Here is an 18,954-nt window from a genome sequence, read left to right as displayed (position 1 = left end):
ACCTGCTTGCTGTGAGGCGACAGTGCTAACCACTACACCACCGTGCCGCCCATATATATATATATATATATATATATATATATATATATATATACACACACAAACACAATACTCATGATGATATAAATATATATCCGTACGTACCCATACACACATATATTATCAATAGAATGTTATTGTAATTCCTCCTCCCTATACCTCATAAAGATCTGTTCCTTATACTTTTTTTTGAACTGGTTTATAGTTGAACATTTCATGAGCTCCACATTCAAACTGCTCCATAGCTTTACTCCACAAATAGAGATACTGAACATTTTTAACGTTGTTGAAGCACTGTGAGTTTTAAATTTCAATTTCGCCCTCAAATTATAGCCCCCCTCTCTATCCGAGAACATTGTTTGGATATTCCTTGGTACTTTACAATTCCTTACTTTGTACATTATTACGGCAGTTTTATATTCTATAATATCCCTGAATTTTAAACATTTTGAATTTAAGAATGGTGAATTAGCATGATCTTGGTAACCAGCACTATGAATTATTCTTATAGCTCTTTTTTGAAGTATAATTATTGCATGAAGTGAACATTTATACGCATTTCCCCACACCTCTGAGCAGTAATTTAAGTATGGTAAAACCAGGGAACAGTAAAGAATGCGGAGTGAATTATAGTCCAGGACGTGCTTAGCTTTACTCCAAACAGATATACTTTTTGATAGTTTAATTAGTATGTATTTTATATGTGATTTCCAAGTAATTCTATCATCTATTATTACCCCAAGAAATGTATTATTAGAAACTCTTTCAATGTCAACACCATCTACCTGTACATTTATTACCTTATTTATTTTATAATTATTAAATAACATGATTTTTGTTTTAGACAGGTTTAATGATAATTTATTTCGATCAAACCAACTTTTTAACCTGCACAATTCTGAAGAGATTATGTTTTCTAACTCATGTAAATTTGCTCCAGAACAAAACATATTCGTGTCATTTGCAAATAATACCATCTTAAATATCTTAGATAGGGGATGGCACGGTGGTGTAGTGGTTAGCGCTGTCGCCTCACAGCAAGAAGGTCCAGGTTCGAGCCCCATGGCCAGCGAGGGCCTTTCTGTGCGGAGTTTGCATGTTCTCCCCGTGTCTGCGTGGGTTTCCTCCGGGTGCTCCGGTTTCCCCCACAGTCCAAAGACATGCAGGTTAGGTTAACTGGTGACTCTAAATTGACCGTAGGTGTGAATGTGAGTGTGAATGGTTGTCTGTGTCTATGTGTCAGTCCTGTGATGACCTGGCGACTTGTCCAGGGTGTACCCTGCCTTTTTTGCTATTATCTATTAATTTGCCATAATAATCCTTCCTACATCTCCTTACGATGCTTGTTAACTTGTTTTTATCTCATCTCATCTCATTATCTCTAGCCGTTTTATCCTGTTCTACAGGGTTGCAGGCAAGCTGGAGCCTATCCCAGCTGACTATGGGTGAAAGGCGGGGTACACCCTGGACAAGTCGCCAGGTCATCACAGGGCTGACACATAGACACAGACAACCATTCACATTCACACCTACGGTCAATTTAGAGTCACCAGTTAACCTAACCTGCATGTCTTTGGACTGTGGGGGAAACCGGAGCACCCGGAGGAAACCCACGCAGACACAGGGAGAACATGCAAACTCCACACAGAAAGGCCCTCGCCGGCCACGGGGCTCGAACCCGGACCTTCTTGCTGTGAGGCGACAGTGCTAACCACTACACCACCGTGCTGCCCACTTGTTTTTATATTTTTATATTTATTTTCTGCCTCTTTGGTTCTTAATTTAATAAATTCTCTATATAGAGTGTTTTTCTTCTTACAGGCATTTTGTAATCCCTTAGTAATCCAAGGTTGGTCATTATAGTTTTGTTTTGTACTATATTGCTTCAGTGGGCAATTCTTATCATATAATAATTTGAATATACTTAAAAAGTTATCATATGCTCCATCAATGCTATTCTCTGTATAAACTGATTCCCAGTCTTACAGAAAAAAATCATTATTTAATGCAAACATGGCTTCCTCTGTCCTAACTCTTCTGTACTTAAGTTTAAGGTCTGTCACATTTCTCTTGCACTTACAGTTATAAATTGTAAAAACTGGTAGATGATCACTGATATCATTGATTAATATTCCACATACAATGTTACTATCTATGTCACTGGTAAATATATTATCATATATTAAAGTATATATTATATATACTTTAATATATGATAATATATTATATATTATATTTAATATATTATAATATATTAAAGTAGCACTATGGTCAGTAATTCTGGTGGGTCTGGTAATTTTTGGGTGAAGACTCATACTGTACATGGTATTAATAAATTCCTCCATCACACTGTGCTTATTGGGTTTCAACAGATCAATATTTGTATCCCCACAAATGAAGATAACTTTTTTATTATCTACTGTAAATGTCTTTTCTATCCAGTCCTTAAACGCCTCTATGCTAGTTTCTGGTGCTCTATATATACAGCTAATTAATACATTTCTACTTTTTTCAATATTAATTTCAATTGTTAAACATCTCATCTCATCTCATTATCTCTAGCCACTTTATCCTGTTCTACAGGGTCGCAGGCAAGCTGGAGCCTATCCCAGCTGACTACGGGCGAAAGGCGGGGCACACCCTGGACAAGTCGCCAGGTCATCACAGGGCTGACACATAGACACAGACAACCATTCACACTCACATTCACACCTACGGTCAATTTAGAGTCACCAGTTAACCTAACCTGCATGTCTTTGGACTGTGGGGGAAACCGGAGCACCCGGAGGAAACCCACGCGGACACGGGGAGAACATGCAAACTCCACACAGAAAGGCCCTCGCCGGCCATGGGGCTCGAACCCGGACCTTCTTGCTGTGAGGCGACAGCACTAACCACTACACCACTGTGACGCCTGTTCCTCTGTGTAATGATAATTGCCACTATTAATGGTTGAGAAAAAGTTATTGTCCGGGTCTATGTTATTTTCTATATCCAATAGTTTATGGTCAGTGAATTCATGTGGTTTCAGTTCCAGGTTTTCATAATCAACAAGCATTTGTGTTAGCCAAGTAGTGTTCGAGTAACGGATGAAAAAGTTATTTCAGTGTGTGTCATGGTTGAGTTTGGTGTAGTGTCATGTCAGTATTGATTACCTTACAGTCCCAATAGCCATCACTGGTATTTGTCCAAGTCCTTGATGTTTCGTATGACCAGAACTCTAGCCTCCTCCGGTGTACCATTCAGCTTAATGAATACTTTGCAGTTGGTTATCCAGATTGAATTTTATTTTCTTTCTTCAGATGACATGCTTTTCTGGCAATGTCAGCATTGCGTTTTGTCAGGTGCTCATTGATGTAGACGTTTGTGCCTTTCAGTTTCCTTCCTTGTTTCAGCAATGCAGCTTTATGTTTTTGATTGACGAATCTCATTATGATGGCAGTGTTTTCCTTGTCTCTCCTGGGTAGAATGTGGCAGGCCTTGACGTTGCTACAATCAATATTGATTCCCTTTGAGTGTAGGAATGCCGACACTTGTTGCTGCACGGAGTTGCTGCCCAGTTCATCAGATTCTCCCTCCCTTGTCACCGCTTTCGCATATGACCTGGGTTTAATCTGAATCCCAGTGACGATGATGTCGTTCATCCTGGTGTACTATTCCAGTTCAGCAACTCTGCTTGCTACGTGGGTGAGATGCTGGTCCTTCTCGGCGTTCTGCAGCCTTAGCGACTTCACTTCCGTCACCAGGTCCATGATGGTTTTCTGTTGTTGTTTAACAACAGAAACGTCCTCTGCCAGAAAGTCGAGTGGCTTTTTAATGTCCTCGCCTTCCTTGGCTGTAAAGTTCTTTTTTGGAGGCATAATTCACCAATAAAGCCATTCAATTAGTTGAAATGTTTGGAGAGTCGTTTCCTCACCTCACTGCCTTTCTAAAGTTTCCTGCCAGAAGAAGTGACATCACACAAATTGCTATTCACCATAGCATTATTTTTTTCCAACCAGCATACTCAGTAAGAAGACAAGCAAATGGGAATTCATATCCAGAATATAAAGAATTAAGGCATAGTTTTATTAAGGAAGTAGGCATTACAGTTTCCCTAATACTGTCAATGTTTTTTCTACAAAGGTCAAAAAATTTACAAACAAATCTGCAGCTAGTTATACACCGATCAACCAAAACATTAAAACCACTGATAGGAAGGTATCAGCATTAACATTTTCAGCAGTTTGTGTGACAGTAGCTCTTCTGTGGAATTGGAACATATGGGCTAGCTTTGTGCCCCATGTGAATCAATGAGCCTTCAACACCCATGACCCTGTCGCTGGTTCACCGGTTGTCCTTCCTTGGACCACTTTTGGTACGGTAGGTACTAACCACTGCATACCAGGAACATCCCACAAGATGTGCCATTTTGGAGATGCTCAGATCCAGCCATCTCGCCATCACAATTTGGCCCTTGACAAAGTCACTCAGATCCTTACACTTGCCCATCCTACACTTGCCCATCCTTTTACCTTGGCAAAGTTTGCCATAGAGGAGCTGTTTTGGGATCCAGTGGTAATCCATGCGAATGACGTGCCCTGTCCATCTCAGTTGCGCTTTCAGGATCATGGCCTTGATTCTGGTTATTTCAGCATGGTCCAAGACCTCGAGATTTGTAATCTTGTCCTGCCACTTGATGCCCAGGATTGAATGCAGGCTATGCATGTGAAAGCGCTCAAGCAGTCGAATGTGCCGACTGTACAGGGTCCAGGTCTCACAACCGTAGAGGAGGCTGGTGAGCACAACTGTCTTGTACACCTTGAGCTTGGTGGACTACTGGATGTTGTGTTGATTCAACACACGAACTCACAGCCTGCCCAGGGCCTGGCTGGCTTTGGAGATCCTGTCATTGATGTCTCTGTCAAGGGAGCCGTCACTGGAGATGCTGCTGCTGAGGTATTTAAAACTCCTCCACAGTCTTCAGCTCTGCTCCATCAATAGCAATGGAGGGCTGGTGTCCTGCAGCGAGAGGACTGGGTTGGAACAGCACCTCTGTCTTGCCCAGGCTGATGGTGAGCCCGAAAAGATGGGATGCCTCAGCAAACTTGTCGACGATATGCTGTAGGGCAGATTCTGTGTGGGCCATGAGGGCACAGTCATCAGCAAAGAGTGCCTCCAGTATCATCTTTTCGACTGTCTTTGCCTTGGCATTCAGGAGGTGCAAGTCAAAGAGAGACCCATCCATTCTGTATTTCAAGTACACCCCATGCTCAAGATCTCTGACAGTATGGCTAAGGACGCAGGCGAAGAAGAGGTTGAACAGCACGGGAGCTAAAATGCAGCCTTGCTTCACACCATTTGATATCTCAAAGGCATCTGATGGCTCACCGCCAGAGAATACCAGCCCAGTCATGCTGTCATGGAATAGGCAGATCAGGGTTGTGAACTTCCTGAGGCAGCCCAACTTCTGTAAAATTGTCCACAAGGCCTTTCTGTTGACAGTGTCAAAAGCCTTGGTCAAGTCAATGAACACTACAAACAAATTCATATTCTGTTCTCTGCACTTTTCTTGGACTTGGCGGACTGCAAAGATCATGTCAATAGTGCTCCAACCGGGGCGGAATCCACACTGTGCCTCAGGCAGGATCTCCTCAGAAACAGCAGTGATCAGGCGGTTGAGAAGGATGTGTGCCAGTATCTTGCCAGCAATGGACAGCAGAGATATGCCTCGATAGTTGCCACAGTCTGACTTGCTGCCCTTGTTTTTGAAAAGGGAAATAATCATGGCATGCTGAAATTCCTGAGGCATATCCTCTTCTTACCAGATGCTGCAGAGAATGCTGTGGAAGGTGTCAAGAGCCACTGGTCCCACAACCTTATAAATCCCTGCAGGAATCCCTTCCTTGCCTGGAACTTTTCCAGAGCTGGTCTGGCTGATGGCTTCCTTGACCTCATCTAAGCTGGGAGGGGTGTCGAGAATGTCAATCATTGGTCTAGGGCCTGGGGGCTGATAGTGGAGGGTCTGTTGAGGAGAGTGCTGAAGTGTTCCTTCCACCTCTCATTAATGGCGCTCTTCTCCTTCAGCAGCATGCCATTGGTGGACAGGAGGGGGGTGATGCAGGGTCAGGATGGTCGGTACACAGCTTTAATGTCACTGAAGAACATCTTAGAGTTCTTTGTGTCAGCATACACCTGGACCTCATCTGCCTTCCTCTGCCACCACCCATCCTGCATGCGGTGGAGAGGCGCCTAGGCATGGCTCTGGAGGTGCTTGAAGCGGTCACGCTTGGGGTTGGAAGACAAGATATTCTGCCATGCTGTGAACACTTTCCGCTTGTCGTCCAGGAGCTGGGCGATGGTAACATTATTTTTGTCAAACCAATCCTGGTGGACTCTCTTCTTTGGGCTGAGTATTGACTGGGCTACTTCCTTCACCACCATGCTGAACTGGTCCCACTGCTGAGTTGGGGTTCCAGTGAGGGGTCCGTGGGAGGTCAACTTGTCATCCAGGCAGCTCATGAAGTTCTCTTGACATGCTGGGTTCTGAAGTTTGATACTGTTAAATAACAGTCTGACACGCTTTGGCTTTTTGTGGTGGGTAGGGGCGATGTGCAGCTTGACGACAGACCTAAGAAGTCAGTGGTCAGTCCAACATTCAGCTCTTTGCATGGCCCTGGTGACCCTGAAGTCTCTGGTGTCTCATCTGCTGCAGATTGCAAAGTCAATAAGGTGCCACTGTTTTGATCGTGGATGCATCCAAGTTGATTTATACTTGTCTGCTTGTCTGAACAGGGTGTTGGTGATCATCAAGTCATTTTCTGCACAGAGGTTCAAGAGCAGTAGGCCATTAGAATTCATTTTGCCTATGCCACGTGGCCCCAGCACGCCTTTCCAGTTAGCGCACTCTGTGCCAACTCTGGCACTGAAGTCTCCCAGCAGGATGAGCTTGTCCTTGGGGGTTGTGGCCTTTATGAGGTTGTTGAGGTCCTTGTAGAAGGTTTCTTTTGCCTTGTTGCTGCTGGTCAAAGTAGGGGCATAGGTGCTGATGACTGTGACATGACTGGAGGCATTGAGTAGGAAGTGGAGCTTCATCAGGCGCTCATTGATAGAGGTGGGGAGGTCAGGAAGCTGCTTGAGAAGCGTGAACTTGATGGCCAGGCCTACCCCATGCATTCTCTCCTCATCTTGGGATTTGTCTTTCCAAAAAAAGGTATAGCCACCCTTCCGTTTGGTGACGGATCCTTTGTGAGCCAGCCTGGTCTCGCTGAGGGCAGTGATATAAATGTTGTAGCACGCCAATTCACTCACTATGAGGGCTGTTCTTCTCTCAGATCTTGCTGATGTTTTCCTGTCCATTAGGGTTCGGATGTTCCATGCTCCAAAAATCATTTGTTTGTTCTTCTTTGTATTTCGACTGCTTGAGGAGTAACACTACCAGCCGGAGTAATCTGACCGTGGGTAGAGGGACAAGCAATTTTTGAGACACCTTTTCTAGTCTCCTCCCTCATGCGAGGGTGAGCAGTGCTGTCCTAAATAGGGCTGCTCAGTCGCCTGGGATAATATCAAACTCCTCTGTCATCCCGGGGTCAGAGAGAGAGAGTGACTCTTGTCACCAGGCTGCCTACGTGCAGGGTTGGAACTACAACTCCCAGTGGTTACCTCTACCTGTTGCTTCATCCCTTCCCTGTCACCGCAGGACTTTAAAGAAAGCAGAAGCATTTTGGGCAGAGTTGGGGGATTGCACATAGAAACCTGTGCAGGAAGTTGTTTAAAGTGGGAAAGTCAGTGCACTGGGGCAATCCCACTCCCTCAGCCTTGGAAGTCGGGTTCCGATGGTATGAAGAACCATCACGACCGGGGACTTCTTTGGCTGCAGTGGATGACCACGACGTCTTCCGTGTCTTGCCGGGCTCTGGGCGCTCCACAATGCCTTGCTGTCACCACCTTTGTGATCATTGAGTCTCATCTAACTTCTTCCGCACACTCTGCCAGGTCCGGTCTTCACACACTTGGGACAGACATATCCCTCCTAACTCACCGGAGGGTAGGAGACCCGACCGGCTACCCTCACCTGGTTTGGTCCGCCTGACAAAGCGGTGTTCCGGGGTGTGGCCACTGCACATGCTACAGCTTCTAGGAGCCATACGTGAGAGCTGCGTGTCAGGTGGGAGCCAATGAAGGACAAGCTGCCCTGAGAAGGGCATGGCAAGCCCCCCCTACAGAGGTACTGTCCCTCCCTGACACCCCATACACCCCCATCTTATTGTACATTTTTTATGTTTTCCCCCTGAACAGATTTGTTTGTTTTTCAATTTAATTGTACAGGTTATAGGTCACATTAAAGGTGGGGAAAAGTTTTGAAATTATTTATCATGGTATAATTTTTTTTACATCATTTTAACAAGGTGTGTACACTTTTTATATCCACTGTAAGTAGCATGTCTTTATCAGGAGAAAGCTTATCACAGCAGTCAAACTGTCCAACAAAATGCAGAAAAACACAGGACATTCAAGTAGCTCTTATTTATTGGTTTCATAGATTTGGAGAAAAGCAATTCAATTGGCATTAAGCACTGTTGGACTACTGGACTGATTTTTGTTATAATTGTTTCCAGAAAGTCCAAACGAAGTCTGGATCTATTTGAAAAGGCAGAAATTTCAAAATAAAATTCTATCCTGAAAGTACTGAATAATGCTAGTTCCAGAGTGTATCAAAACTCAGAGGTGGAAACACTTAAATAACTGTACTCTGATACTAAACTTAAATACTTTACAATTTAAATAATGAGTACATTAGCTAACACTTTAATGTCAACTTTTAATTTTGTAATATTTTGACACAATAGCTACACTTTCCCATAACTACTCTGAACTTCTTGCAGTGTCATTGTCAATGTCTTTTTCTTGTGTTTGGGCCATGCAGTAACTTTATTTTAGTATTTAGTATAAATGTTAAGAAGGAAGTACTGTAATAATGTGATATTCATGCTGCTAATATGCTTTATGTCCAGTTCCAAGATCAGATTAATGTGACTAACGTCTAAAATGTACAAAATAAAATCTACACTATATCTCCAGAATCGACACAAGGTAAACATGAAAAGGAGAAACTATAAAATGCTTTAATTTTCTAAAACATTAATGAAAGATTCCATCCACGATCTGGTTATTATCAAACCCTTTGTAGATACGTTATTAAGAGTAAGACCTGACATTTAGACCTGCTTTTAAAATACTTACTATACAGTGCTAAAGCAGTTACTACTATGAACCTGGACTCTGAAAAAAGCCAGATGGGGTCACGCTAACTGATCCCAAAAGCTTTTAGTTATGGTGATCAAGGTTACCAATTTGGGAGAACATTTAAAGCATGAATTTCTGAAGCTGGTAATTTCTAATGGTGTGTTCAGGCCAAAAGTGACTGGAGGGCTTTCATTTCCTATGTGTGCCAGCGTGTCTCAGCAGTGAGCAGTGGCATGACCACTGGCAGAGCGTCTTGGGTGGTGGGGGCATCAGAATAAAGTTGAAGTCTGGGCAATATTATGGTAATGAGCTATGATGTAGTTTGGTGGCAGCCAATCGGAATTTATAAGTGCTCCACTGCAGAGAATACTACACTGTGTGCACAATTATTAGGCAAGTTATATTCCTGAGGATTAATTTTATTGTTGAACAAATACAGTGCTCTCAGTTAATCCAAATTGTTAATAAACCTAAAACCCAAATGTTTAACAAAGGAAAAGGGAGTTTAGGCTTCCTCAGGGGAATATATACAGTAAGTGCGCACAATTATTAGGCAACATTTAGTGTGCAGAATTATTATGCAACTAAATGAAAAACTAAAATTTCCCCATCTCACTTGTTTATTTTAATTTTTAGAGTAAGTGTAACAAAAAAAATAACTCAGAATTAACAAATAAACACTTGGCATTTCAAAAATATTCAGTGACCAATATAACCATCCTTCTTTTCAGTAACTGCCATGAGCCTTCCATCCATGGAGTCTGTTAGTTTTTTGATCTGTTGATGATCAACTTTTTGTGCAGCAGCAACCATAGCCTCCCAAATGCCGTTCAGAGTGGTGTATTGTCTTCCCTCACTGTAAATCTCACATTTAAGAAGGGCCCACAAATTCAGGTGAGGAAGAGGGCCATGTTGTTACCCTGTCATCTTTAAGGCCTTTGCTGGCTTGCCAAACATTGGAGTACTTGGATGCATGTGATGGTGCATTGTCCTGCATAAAAATCATGGCCTTCTTGAATGATGCAGACTTCTTCCTGCACCACTGCTTGAAGAATGTATCTTCTAGAAACTGGCAGTAGGTTTGGGAGTTGATTTTAAGTCCATCTTCACCCCGAAATGGTCCAGCTAGCTCATCCTTAATAAAAGCAGCCCATACCAGTACTCCTCCTCCACCTTTCTGGTGTTTGAGTCGAAGTGGTGCTGTGTGTCCATTAGTTATCCAGCCATGGGCCCATCCATCTAGTCCATCAAGAGTCACTCTCATTTAATCAGTCTATAAAACCTTTGAAAAATCTGTCTTCAGCCATTTCTTGGCCCAATCTTGACATTTCAACTTCTGAGTTTTGTTTAGTGGTGTTCATGTTTCAGCCTTCCTTACCTTGGCCATGTCTCTGAGCACCAAACACCTTGTATTTCTGGACACTCCAGGTAGGTTGCAGTTCTGGAATATGGTGGCACTGGAGGATAATGAGTTCCTGGTAGCTTCATGTTTAATCCTTCTCAAATCTTTTGCGGTTAATTTGCGTCTTTTCTTCTCCACGTTTTTTTTTTTTTTTTGCGACCCTGTTGACTATTTGCAACAAAATGTTTGATTGCTCTGTGGTCACATTCCAATGGCTTAGCTATTTCAAGAGTGCTGCATCCCTCTGACAGGCATTTTACAATTTTTGTCTTTTCAGTATCTGTTAAATCTCTTTTTGGTCCATTTTGCCTGAGATAAAGAAGCTGCTTAATAATTATGCATTAATATACAGTGGTGCTTGAAAGTTTGTGAACCCTTTAGAATTTTCTATATTTCTGTAGAAATATGATCTAAAACATCATCCGATTTTCACACAAGTCCTAAAAGTAGATAAAGAGAACCCAGTTAAACAAATGAGACAAAAATATTGTACTTGGTCATTTATTTATTGAAAAAATGATCTAATATTACATATCTGTGAGTGGCAAAAGTATGTGAACCTCTAGGATTAGCAGTTAATTTGAAGGTGAAATTAGAGTCAGGTGTTTTCAATCAATGGGATGACAATCAGGTGTGAGTGGACACCCTGTTTTATTTAAAGAACAGGAATCTATCAAAGTCTGATCTTCACAACGTATGTTTATGGAAGTGTATCATGGCACGAACAGAGATTTCTGAAGACCTCAGAAAAAGTGTTGTTGATGCTCATCAGGAAAAGGTTACAAAACCATCTCTAAAGAGTTTGGACTCCACCAATCCACAGTCAGACAGCCTGTGTACAAATGGAGGAAATTCAAGACCATTGTTACCCTCCCCCAGCAGTGGTCGACCAACAAAGATCACTCCAAGAGCAAGGCGTGTAATAGTCGGTGAGGTCACAAAGGACCCTAGGGTAACTTCTAAATAACTGAAGGCCTCTCTCATATTGGCTAATGTTAATGTTCATGAGTCCACCATCAGGAGAACACTGAACAACAATGGTGTGCATGGCAGGATTGCAAGGAGAAAGCCACTGCTCTCCAAAAAGAACATTGCTGCTCATCTGCAGTTTGCTAAAGATCACGTGGACAAGCCAGAAGGCTATTGGAAAAATGTTTTGTGGATGGATGAGACAAAAATAGAATGTTTTGGTTTAAATGAGAAGCGTTATATTTGGAGAAAGGAGAACACTGCATTCCAGCATAAGAACCTTATCCCATCTGTGAAACATGATTGTGGTAGTATCATGGTTTGGGCCTGTTTTGCTGCATCTGGGTCAGGACGGCTTGCCATCATTGATGGAACAATGAATTCTGAATTATATCAGCGAATTCTAAAGGAAAATGTCAGAACATCTGTCCATGAACTGAATCTCAAAAGAAGGTGGGTCATGCAACAAGACAACGACCCTAAGCACACAAGTCATTCTACCAAAGAATAGTTAAAGAAGAATAGTAGTAGTTTTGGAATGGCCAAGTCAAAGTCCTGACCTTAATCCAATCGAAATGTTGTGGAAGGACCTGAAGCAAGCAGTTCATGTGAGGAAACCCACCAACATCCCAAAGTTATAGCTGTTCTGTACAGAGGAATGGGCTAAAATTCCTCCAAGCCAGTGTGCAGGACTGATCAACAGTTACCAGAAACGTTTAGTTGCAGTTATTGCTACACAAAGGGGTCACACCAGATACTGAAAGCAAAAGTTCACATACTTTTGCCACTCATAGATATGTAATATTGGATCATTTTCCTCAATAAATAAATAACCAAATATAATATTTTTGTCTCATTTGTTTAACTGGCTTCTCTTTATCTACTTTCATCTACTTTGATGATGTTTTAGGTCATATTTATGCAGAAATATAGGCAATTCTAAAGGGTTCACAAACTTTCAAGCATCACTGTAGGATGTGAATGACTTTAGGCCACACCCTCCCTCATTACACAAATAATAACTGAGAATGCTTAAATCCAATTATCATTCAAGTGTATATAGCTTGGGGTTGGAAAATATACATAGAAATAATGGTAGGGTCAGAGTACTCACTTGCCTAATAATTGTGCACACAGTGTAGGTAACAGTCATGTAAATTTTGATTCTCAAACCATTCCCAAGTAGAATGGAAGAGAAATTAATAATTGTGATGGAAGGTTTCCTCATTAAACATGGTGGTGCAGTGGTTAGCACTCTGGGTTTGAACTTTGCTGCCGAATGGGGCCTTTCTGTGTGGAGTTTGTATTTTCTCCCCGTACCTGTGTGGGTTTACTGTGGGTGCTCTGGTTTCCTGTCATGTAGATTAGGTCAACTGGTGACTCTAAATTGCCTATAGGTGTGAATGTGAGTGTTATATTGTTAGATTGTCCTGTGTTAGATTGGCGACCTGTCCAGAGTGTACCATGCTTCTCGAACCAAAGGCAGCTGGAATTGGCACTGGCTCACCTGCTGGATATACGGCATAGATAATGGATGGATGGGTGGATGGATGGATGGATGGACTTCCCATTATTTATGATGCATCTCTGCTGCAACACTATTTATAGGCAACATTTTTGCTCTAGAACACTTGTTTTTCAGCTGGGAATGCAATTCATTGCCTAAAAAAAACAACAAAAACAAAATAAACAAAAAAAAAATGGTTTGAGCAACTACATCCAGGACAAGGACCACCGTTACTTTAATGGAGGCTATGCACAAAATAATGTAAATGTTAAAGACCATGACTAGTAAACATATCCTATGAACTGCTTGTTGAAATTTGACTTAATACTTAGCATCAACACAAAATTTACTTACCAAACATAATCAGAATTGCACGAGGTTAACTTATACCCTACTTATGGTCTGTCAGCACAAAAATACCAACTGACCAAGTATTCCAGATGAACTTGTAGCCACCTATTTCATCTACAGTACAGAGCGTCCACAAACTTTGACAGAGTCATTCAGCCAGAGTGGATTTTGATGCTCTTGCTGCTTTTGGTCTAAACGTACCATAAGAAGGCAATTGGAAAACTTGTTCTTTTTGGCTGGTAAAACTAGCAATGCTATTTGTTTTCCTTCAATCAGGCATCCACATTGCTTCAGGATGTTGGAAAACAACACAGTGACACACACACACACACACACACACACACACACACACACACACACACACACACACACACACACACACACAGAGCTAAAGGCTGTTTTTACTCACCTCCCCATTGCAGAAGCAGTAAATGATGGACACAAAAAATCCCTTAAATACAAGAGAAAACACTGTGAGCTGTGAGGGATAATAGAGACGGCATTTTCATGACACACACACAGAATAGCTGATACAGAAATTATGCTTTGACCATTTCAATCTTGAGTTACATGAATTACATCTATGCTGTTGTATATGTTGATGTTATCCAAACTGATGGACTTTATCCAAAGATGTACTTTATTTTACAGATTTCCATCTTCCAAGTAGCACTGTAGTCTCTTCTTTTTTAACATTGTGTGGTGATTCAGTGTTTAAAGACCAACTTGAACTGTTTTTTTTTCCTAGTGTTCAGACACCACCTGCATCACTGGCCATGGGAAACCTTGAACTATTCACTGATGAGGAGCCACCCACAGTAATACACTATATTATTCATTTGCTGAAAGAAGCTATGCAGAGGTGTGTATTATGGTCATTTTCATAGCTCTAATACACACAGGCAAAATAAACGAGTCCTTTAATTCCCAGCTGGCCTGTTATGTTTGGGCGATAGCACAGTCTTTGAAATAAAAAAATCAGGCATTGGAAAAGGGTGACATTTTTCTTCTTTTTCTGAACGTTTGTGTGGGTGCAGTTATTCTAGAACAAAATGAAGTAGAATTTTTGGCTACATACTGGATATAACCATGGGTTTAAGAATGAGTATTGCTGGGTTTCAGTCACATGACTTTTTTTAGCGGTTTTACCGGAAATGAAATAGCTGGTGGTCTAAACGGCTGCCGTAGTGCAAACAACTAGCGATAACTTATCAGAGTATGCTCATAATCTAGAAGCCACTGCTTGCTTTAGGTATATTCAGAAGATTGCTATGTGCAATGGAATCGACCCCTACAGTCTGGGAAAGAAGGATTTGTCATATGATCTCGAAAACTACCCTTCAGTCGAGTTCCCTGACATCTCGAACTATCTTGCAGACATTCTTCTACACCGCAAAACAAATGAAAGCGTGGACGGGTATGAAGGCTTACAACTTTTTTGTATGTGGCTGGGTAAAGGACCTCGGTATCAAGTTGCTGCCGAATGAATCCCGTATTGTTTTTGCCTGTGTAAGTATATTTTTTTTAACCTTTTCTTTCGCGCCTTTACAACGAAGCGCTGCAAGTTGAAGTGTAAACAAACAACAGTTTGCTTGATTCTCACTTGTGTTGGCTCTTATCTCTCAGGTAAATCATTCACAAAGATCATCAGATACCCCTTTAAAGACCTGGATCTTAGTTAAACAAGATGGAGAAGTGATCATGGCACATTGCAACTGTATGGCTGTGTAAGAATTTTGTCGCAATCTTCATGCAAATGAACTTTGTGAGGAGTGAGGAGGAAACAAAGAACCAGCTGGGGACTTTAGCGCTTCATGACTAAAAAAAGTACCGTAAAATAACGACACATAGCAAGTAAAGTACTTGGAAAACACTAAGGACATAGCTGAGAGGGATATACAAATCTTTCACGAAGTGATCGCTGCAAACTCGAGCATGCTTCAACTCAGCTCCCTTCGATTTCTGTGAGAGGTTCAAAAGCCACCTTTCTCGACATCTTTTTATGAAATCCTGTGTTTGTTCACCCTTTTTTATTAGTTCATGGGGAACCCTGAAGAAACTTTTATCAGTTTCACAGTTTGATCGATTCAAACAACCTAAAACAATGCAAGCGTGAGGCATTTTTCATGCGAGCAATGCACCTTCTCCGGACAAACGCTTTGTCACCTGAGCTTTGGTAGACCACCAGTTAAAGTTTGGAATAACTAATGAGGCGGATGTGACGTCATGTGAAACCCAGCAATAGGACCAACCAGGCCACCTGAGACGCTTGGGTTGACAAGAATATTCAGAGGACATATGAATGTGACATTTGTGCATGTACAAAAATAATTTGTATTTATAGGGAAAAAAGTATTCGGATGCAACAATATACCAACATCAGTACTTTGTCGCAAAGCTAGTGTTGGCAATTGCAGCATTGAAACCTCTCTGGGAAGAAGTAGTTCACTTTTTGCAGCATTTTGCTTCAATTTTGCCCCATTCCTCTTCTATCTCTTGGCAAATCATCTGAAATTCTCCAGGGTTCCAAGGGCCCCACTAATGGACTCACCATTTCAAAATGCTCCATAAATCAGGAGATTGGCTTGGCCATGTAAAGCTTTCTTGGGGTATTCTGGCTGTATGATTGAGGTTGTTGTTTTGGTGAAACATGCATCAACTGTCTTTAACCTTTTTTTTTCTTTTCTTTTTAAATACAGAATCCAAAAATACTGTACATTTTCCATAATTTCTTTAAACATATAATAGTTAATGCTTGTAAATACATAGTCAATTATGTAAAATTTGAGGAGGATATACAAAATAACTAAAACAATAGTCTCTGAACACTTATTTCCCCTCATTGTATGTCTCAAACTAAAAAAAATTAATGGTAATGGTATAATGATGGTTACGTATGTAACCACGGTTCTATGAATTTCAGATGACCGCCAGAGGCGGTGCTTAAAGCACCCGGATGTCCATCACATGCGCATGCAGTTCGAGTGTGTATACCAACAAAGTCGCTTGCGACGGGTGACGTATGTCACTGCACCGGTATTTAAGGTGCGTTCACCCCAGTAGCGTTCTCTTGGCAGTCTTCTTGTCAGCCTTCCGAGTGACGGCCAAGCTCTGGCAGTCATCCGAAATTCATAGAACCGCGGTTACATACGTAACCATCGTTCTATTTCATTTCTCCTGACCGCCAGAGGCGGTGCTTAAAGCACCCGGATGACTAATACCAACAGGGTCACGAGGAAGACCTACTTACCCTATGAATGGCTGAAAAGGGTGGCTGTGGCCAGTGGATTGTGCATGGCCACATTAACCCTATAAAACCTTGCAAACTTGCAAGTTGAGACCCATGAGGCAGCGGCGCAGATATCAGAGAGTGGAACTCCACGTAGAGCCGCCCATGATGCAGCCACACTCCAAGTGGAGTGGCCTCGGATGTGGGGAGGGACCGGGAGGCTGCTGCTAGTGTAGGCATGGCTAATGACCTCCACGATCCAGTTCGAGATTCTCTGTTTGGACAATGCGTGGCTGCGCCTATGTCCAGTGTGACACACAAACAGTGCATTCGACTGTTGGAATGCAGCAGTCGCGTCAATGTATGTCCTCAGTGCTTGAACTGGGCAAAGAAGGACGTGATCTTGGCCCTGCACATTCTCCTCAGGCGGTGGTCTGAAGGCTTCCAGGCTAAGGGGCTGATTGGTGTACGAAGAGGAGAAGTTCTTGGGCAGAAACGAAGGGTTAGGCCACAATGTTACACCCGTGCCATCGGGGCTCTATCGTAAGCACTCCCGGCCGATAGACAAGGCGTGTAGTTCACCCGCTTTCTTAGCCAACACCATAGCTAAAAGGAATGCTGTCTTTAAAGATAGCCACTTGAGCTCCGTCCCCTGTAGGGGTTCAAATGGAGGTTTACATAGTGCACTTAAACCCAGAGGCAAGTCCCAAGCTGGTCTTGGACTGCGTTGAGGGGGTCTTATGCGCTGAGCACCTTTAAGAAAGCGGCTCACCAGTGTGTGGGATCCCACAGTCAGCCCATCTACCCTGTTGTGCATTGCGGATATAGCCGCTACATACACCTTGATGGTGGAGGGTGCAAGGCCCTCGTCCAGACGAGACTGTAAAAAGCTGAGAATCACCGGTATCGGGCAACATGCCGGTTCCTGATGGCGTGCTTGGCACCAACTCACAAAGAGCTTCCACCTATTGGCATAGAGCGCATTAGTGGAAGGTGCGCGGGAACACTGGATGGTCCGCACAACGGTCGACTCACATTCTGCTAGCAGTGGGTCAGGCCCTTCAGAGGCCACACCCACAGCCGCAACCGTGCTGGGTTCGGATGCCAAATTTGACCCCCCATCTGTGAGAGGAGGTCCATCCGTGCAGGGAGACACCAAGGCTCCTTGTACAGCAACCCGTACAGGGTAGGGAACCAGACTCTCCCCGGCCAATAGGGGGCTATCAACAGCACCCTGTGGCCCTCCTTGAGGATCCTCTCAAGAGTGGGCAGAATTAGCGGGAGTGGTGGGAAAGCATACAGGAGCTGCTGTGGCCACTCGTGTGCCAGTGCGTCTTGGCCCAAGGGGCTTGACATTTCTTTCAGTGTAAACCACAGGGGACAATGTGTCGTGGCCTGGGAGGCGAAAAGGTCCACCTCTGCCCTGCCATATCGCAGCCAAATACTCTGCACCACTTCCGGGTGCAGCTTCCACTCCCCTGGGTCGGGGTTCTGTCGGGACAGAAGAACTGCAGCAGTGTTCCTCACTCCTGGTAAATGCATTGCCCTCAGGCTCACCAGACGAGGGTAAGCCCATGTCAGCAGGTGCCGAGTGAGTTTTCAGGGAAGGTAGTGACCTGGTGCCGCCCTGGTGGTTTATATGATAGACCACAGATGTATTGTCGGTCTTTATAAGGACATGCCAACCCGCTAAAACTGGAAGGAAATGTTTCAGGGCGAGGAAGACGGCCCGCAGCTCTAACACATTGATGTGTTGTCCTCGCTGTTGTGGGGCCCATACGCCCCGGGCAGTCTTGCACTGCCACACTGCGCTCCAGCCGATCAGTGATGCATCGGTGGCGACTACTTCTCTGTGAGAGGGTATGGACCCCATGGGGACCCCCTGTGTTAGAAAAGAGCGCTCTCTCCATGGGCGTAGACATGAGGAGCAACTGGCCGTGATTCTGACTGGCCTGTGCCTGTGATGTTGTGGATGTAAACCAAGGCTGTTCATCCAGATTTGTAGAGGCCTGAGTGTGAGGAGGCCGCGGTGAGCATACCTAGTAGTGTGTGGAAAGACCTGAAGGTCAGGGTTCGTCCCTTCCTGAAGCGATGTAACCGTCGGACAATATCGCTCACCTGTCACTGAGACAGGGTTGCCCTCAACAGCTGAGAATCCAGCTGAAGGCCAAGAAAAACAGTCTTCTGGCTGGGTGTGAGGGAGCTCTTGGCGTGGTTCACCCTGAGCCCAAG

General features: G+C 43.3%; 1 protein-coding gene across 1 annotated transcript in view; it reads right to left on the bottom strand.

Annotated features, from left to right (window-relative positions):
• The window catches only part of pth2rb (parathyroid hormone 2 receptor b), a 158,825-nt gene that overhangs the window by 11,236 nt on the left and 128,635 nt on the right, over positions 1 to 18,954 (bottom strand). Inside the window, exon 16 of the mRNA XM_060911211.1 lies at positions 13,903 to 13,944. Within this exon, the coding sequence (XP_060767194.1) occupies positions 13,903 to 13,944 (42 nt within the window). The remainder of the gene's footprint in view (positions 1 to 13,902; positions 13,945 to 18,954) is intronic.

The sequence above is a fragment of the Neoarius graeffei genome, chromosome 27, assembly GCF_027579695.1.
Source record: "Neoarius graeffei isolate fNeoGra1 chromosome 27, fNeoGra1.pri, whole genome shotgun sequence".
NCBI classification, from domain to species: Eukaryota; Metazoa; Chordata; class Actinopteri; order Siluriformes; family Ariidae; genus Neoarius; species Neoarius graeffei.
This window is presented reverse-complemented; position numbering and strand designations above follow the sequence as displayed.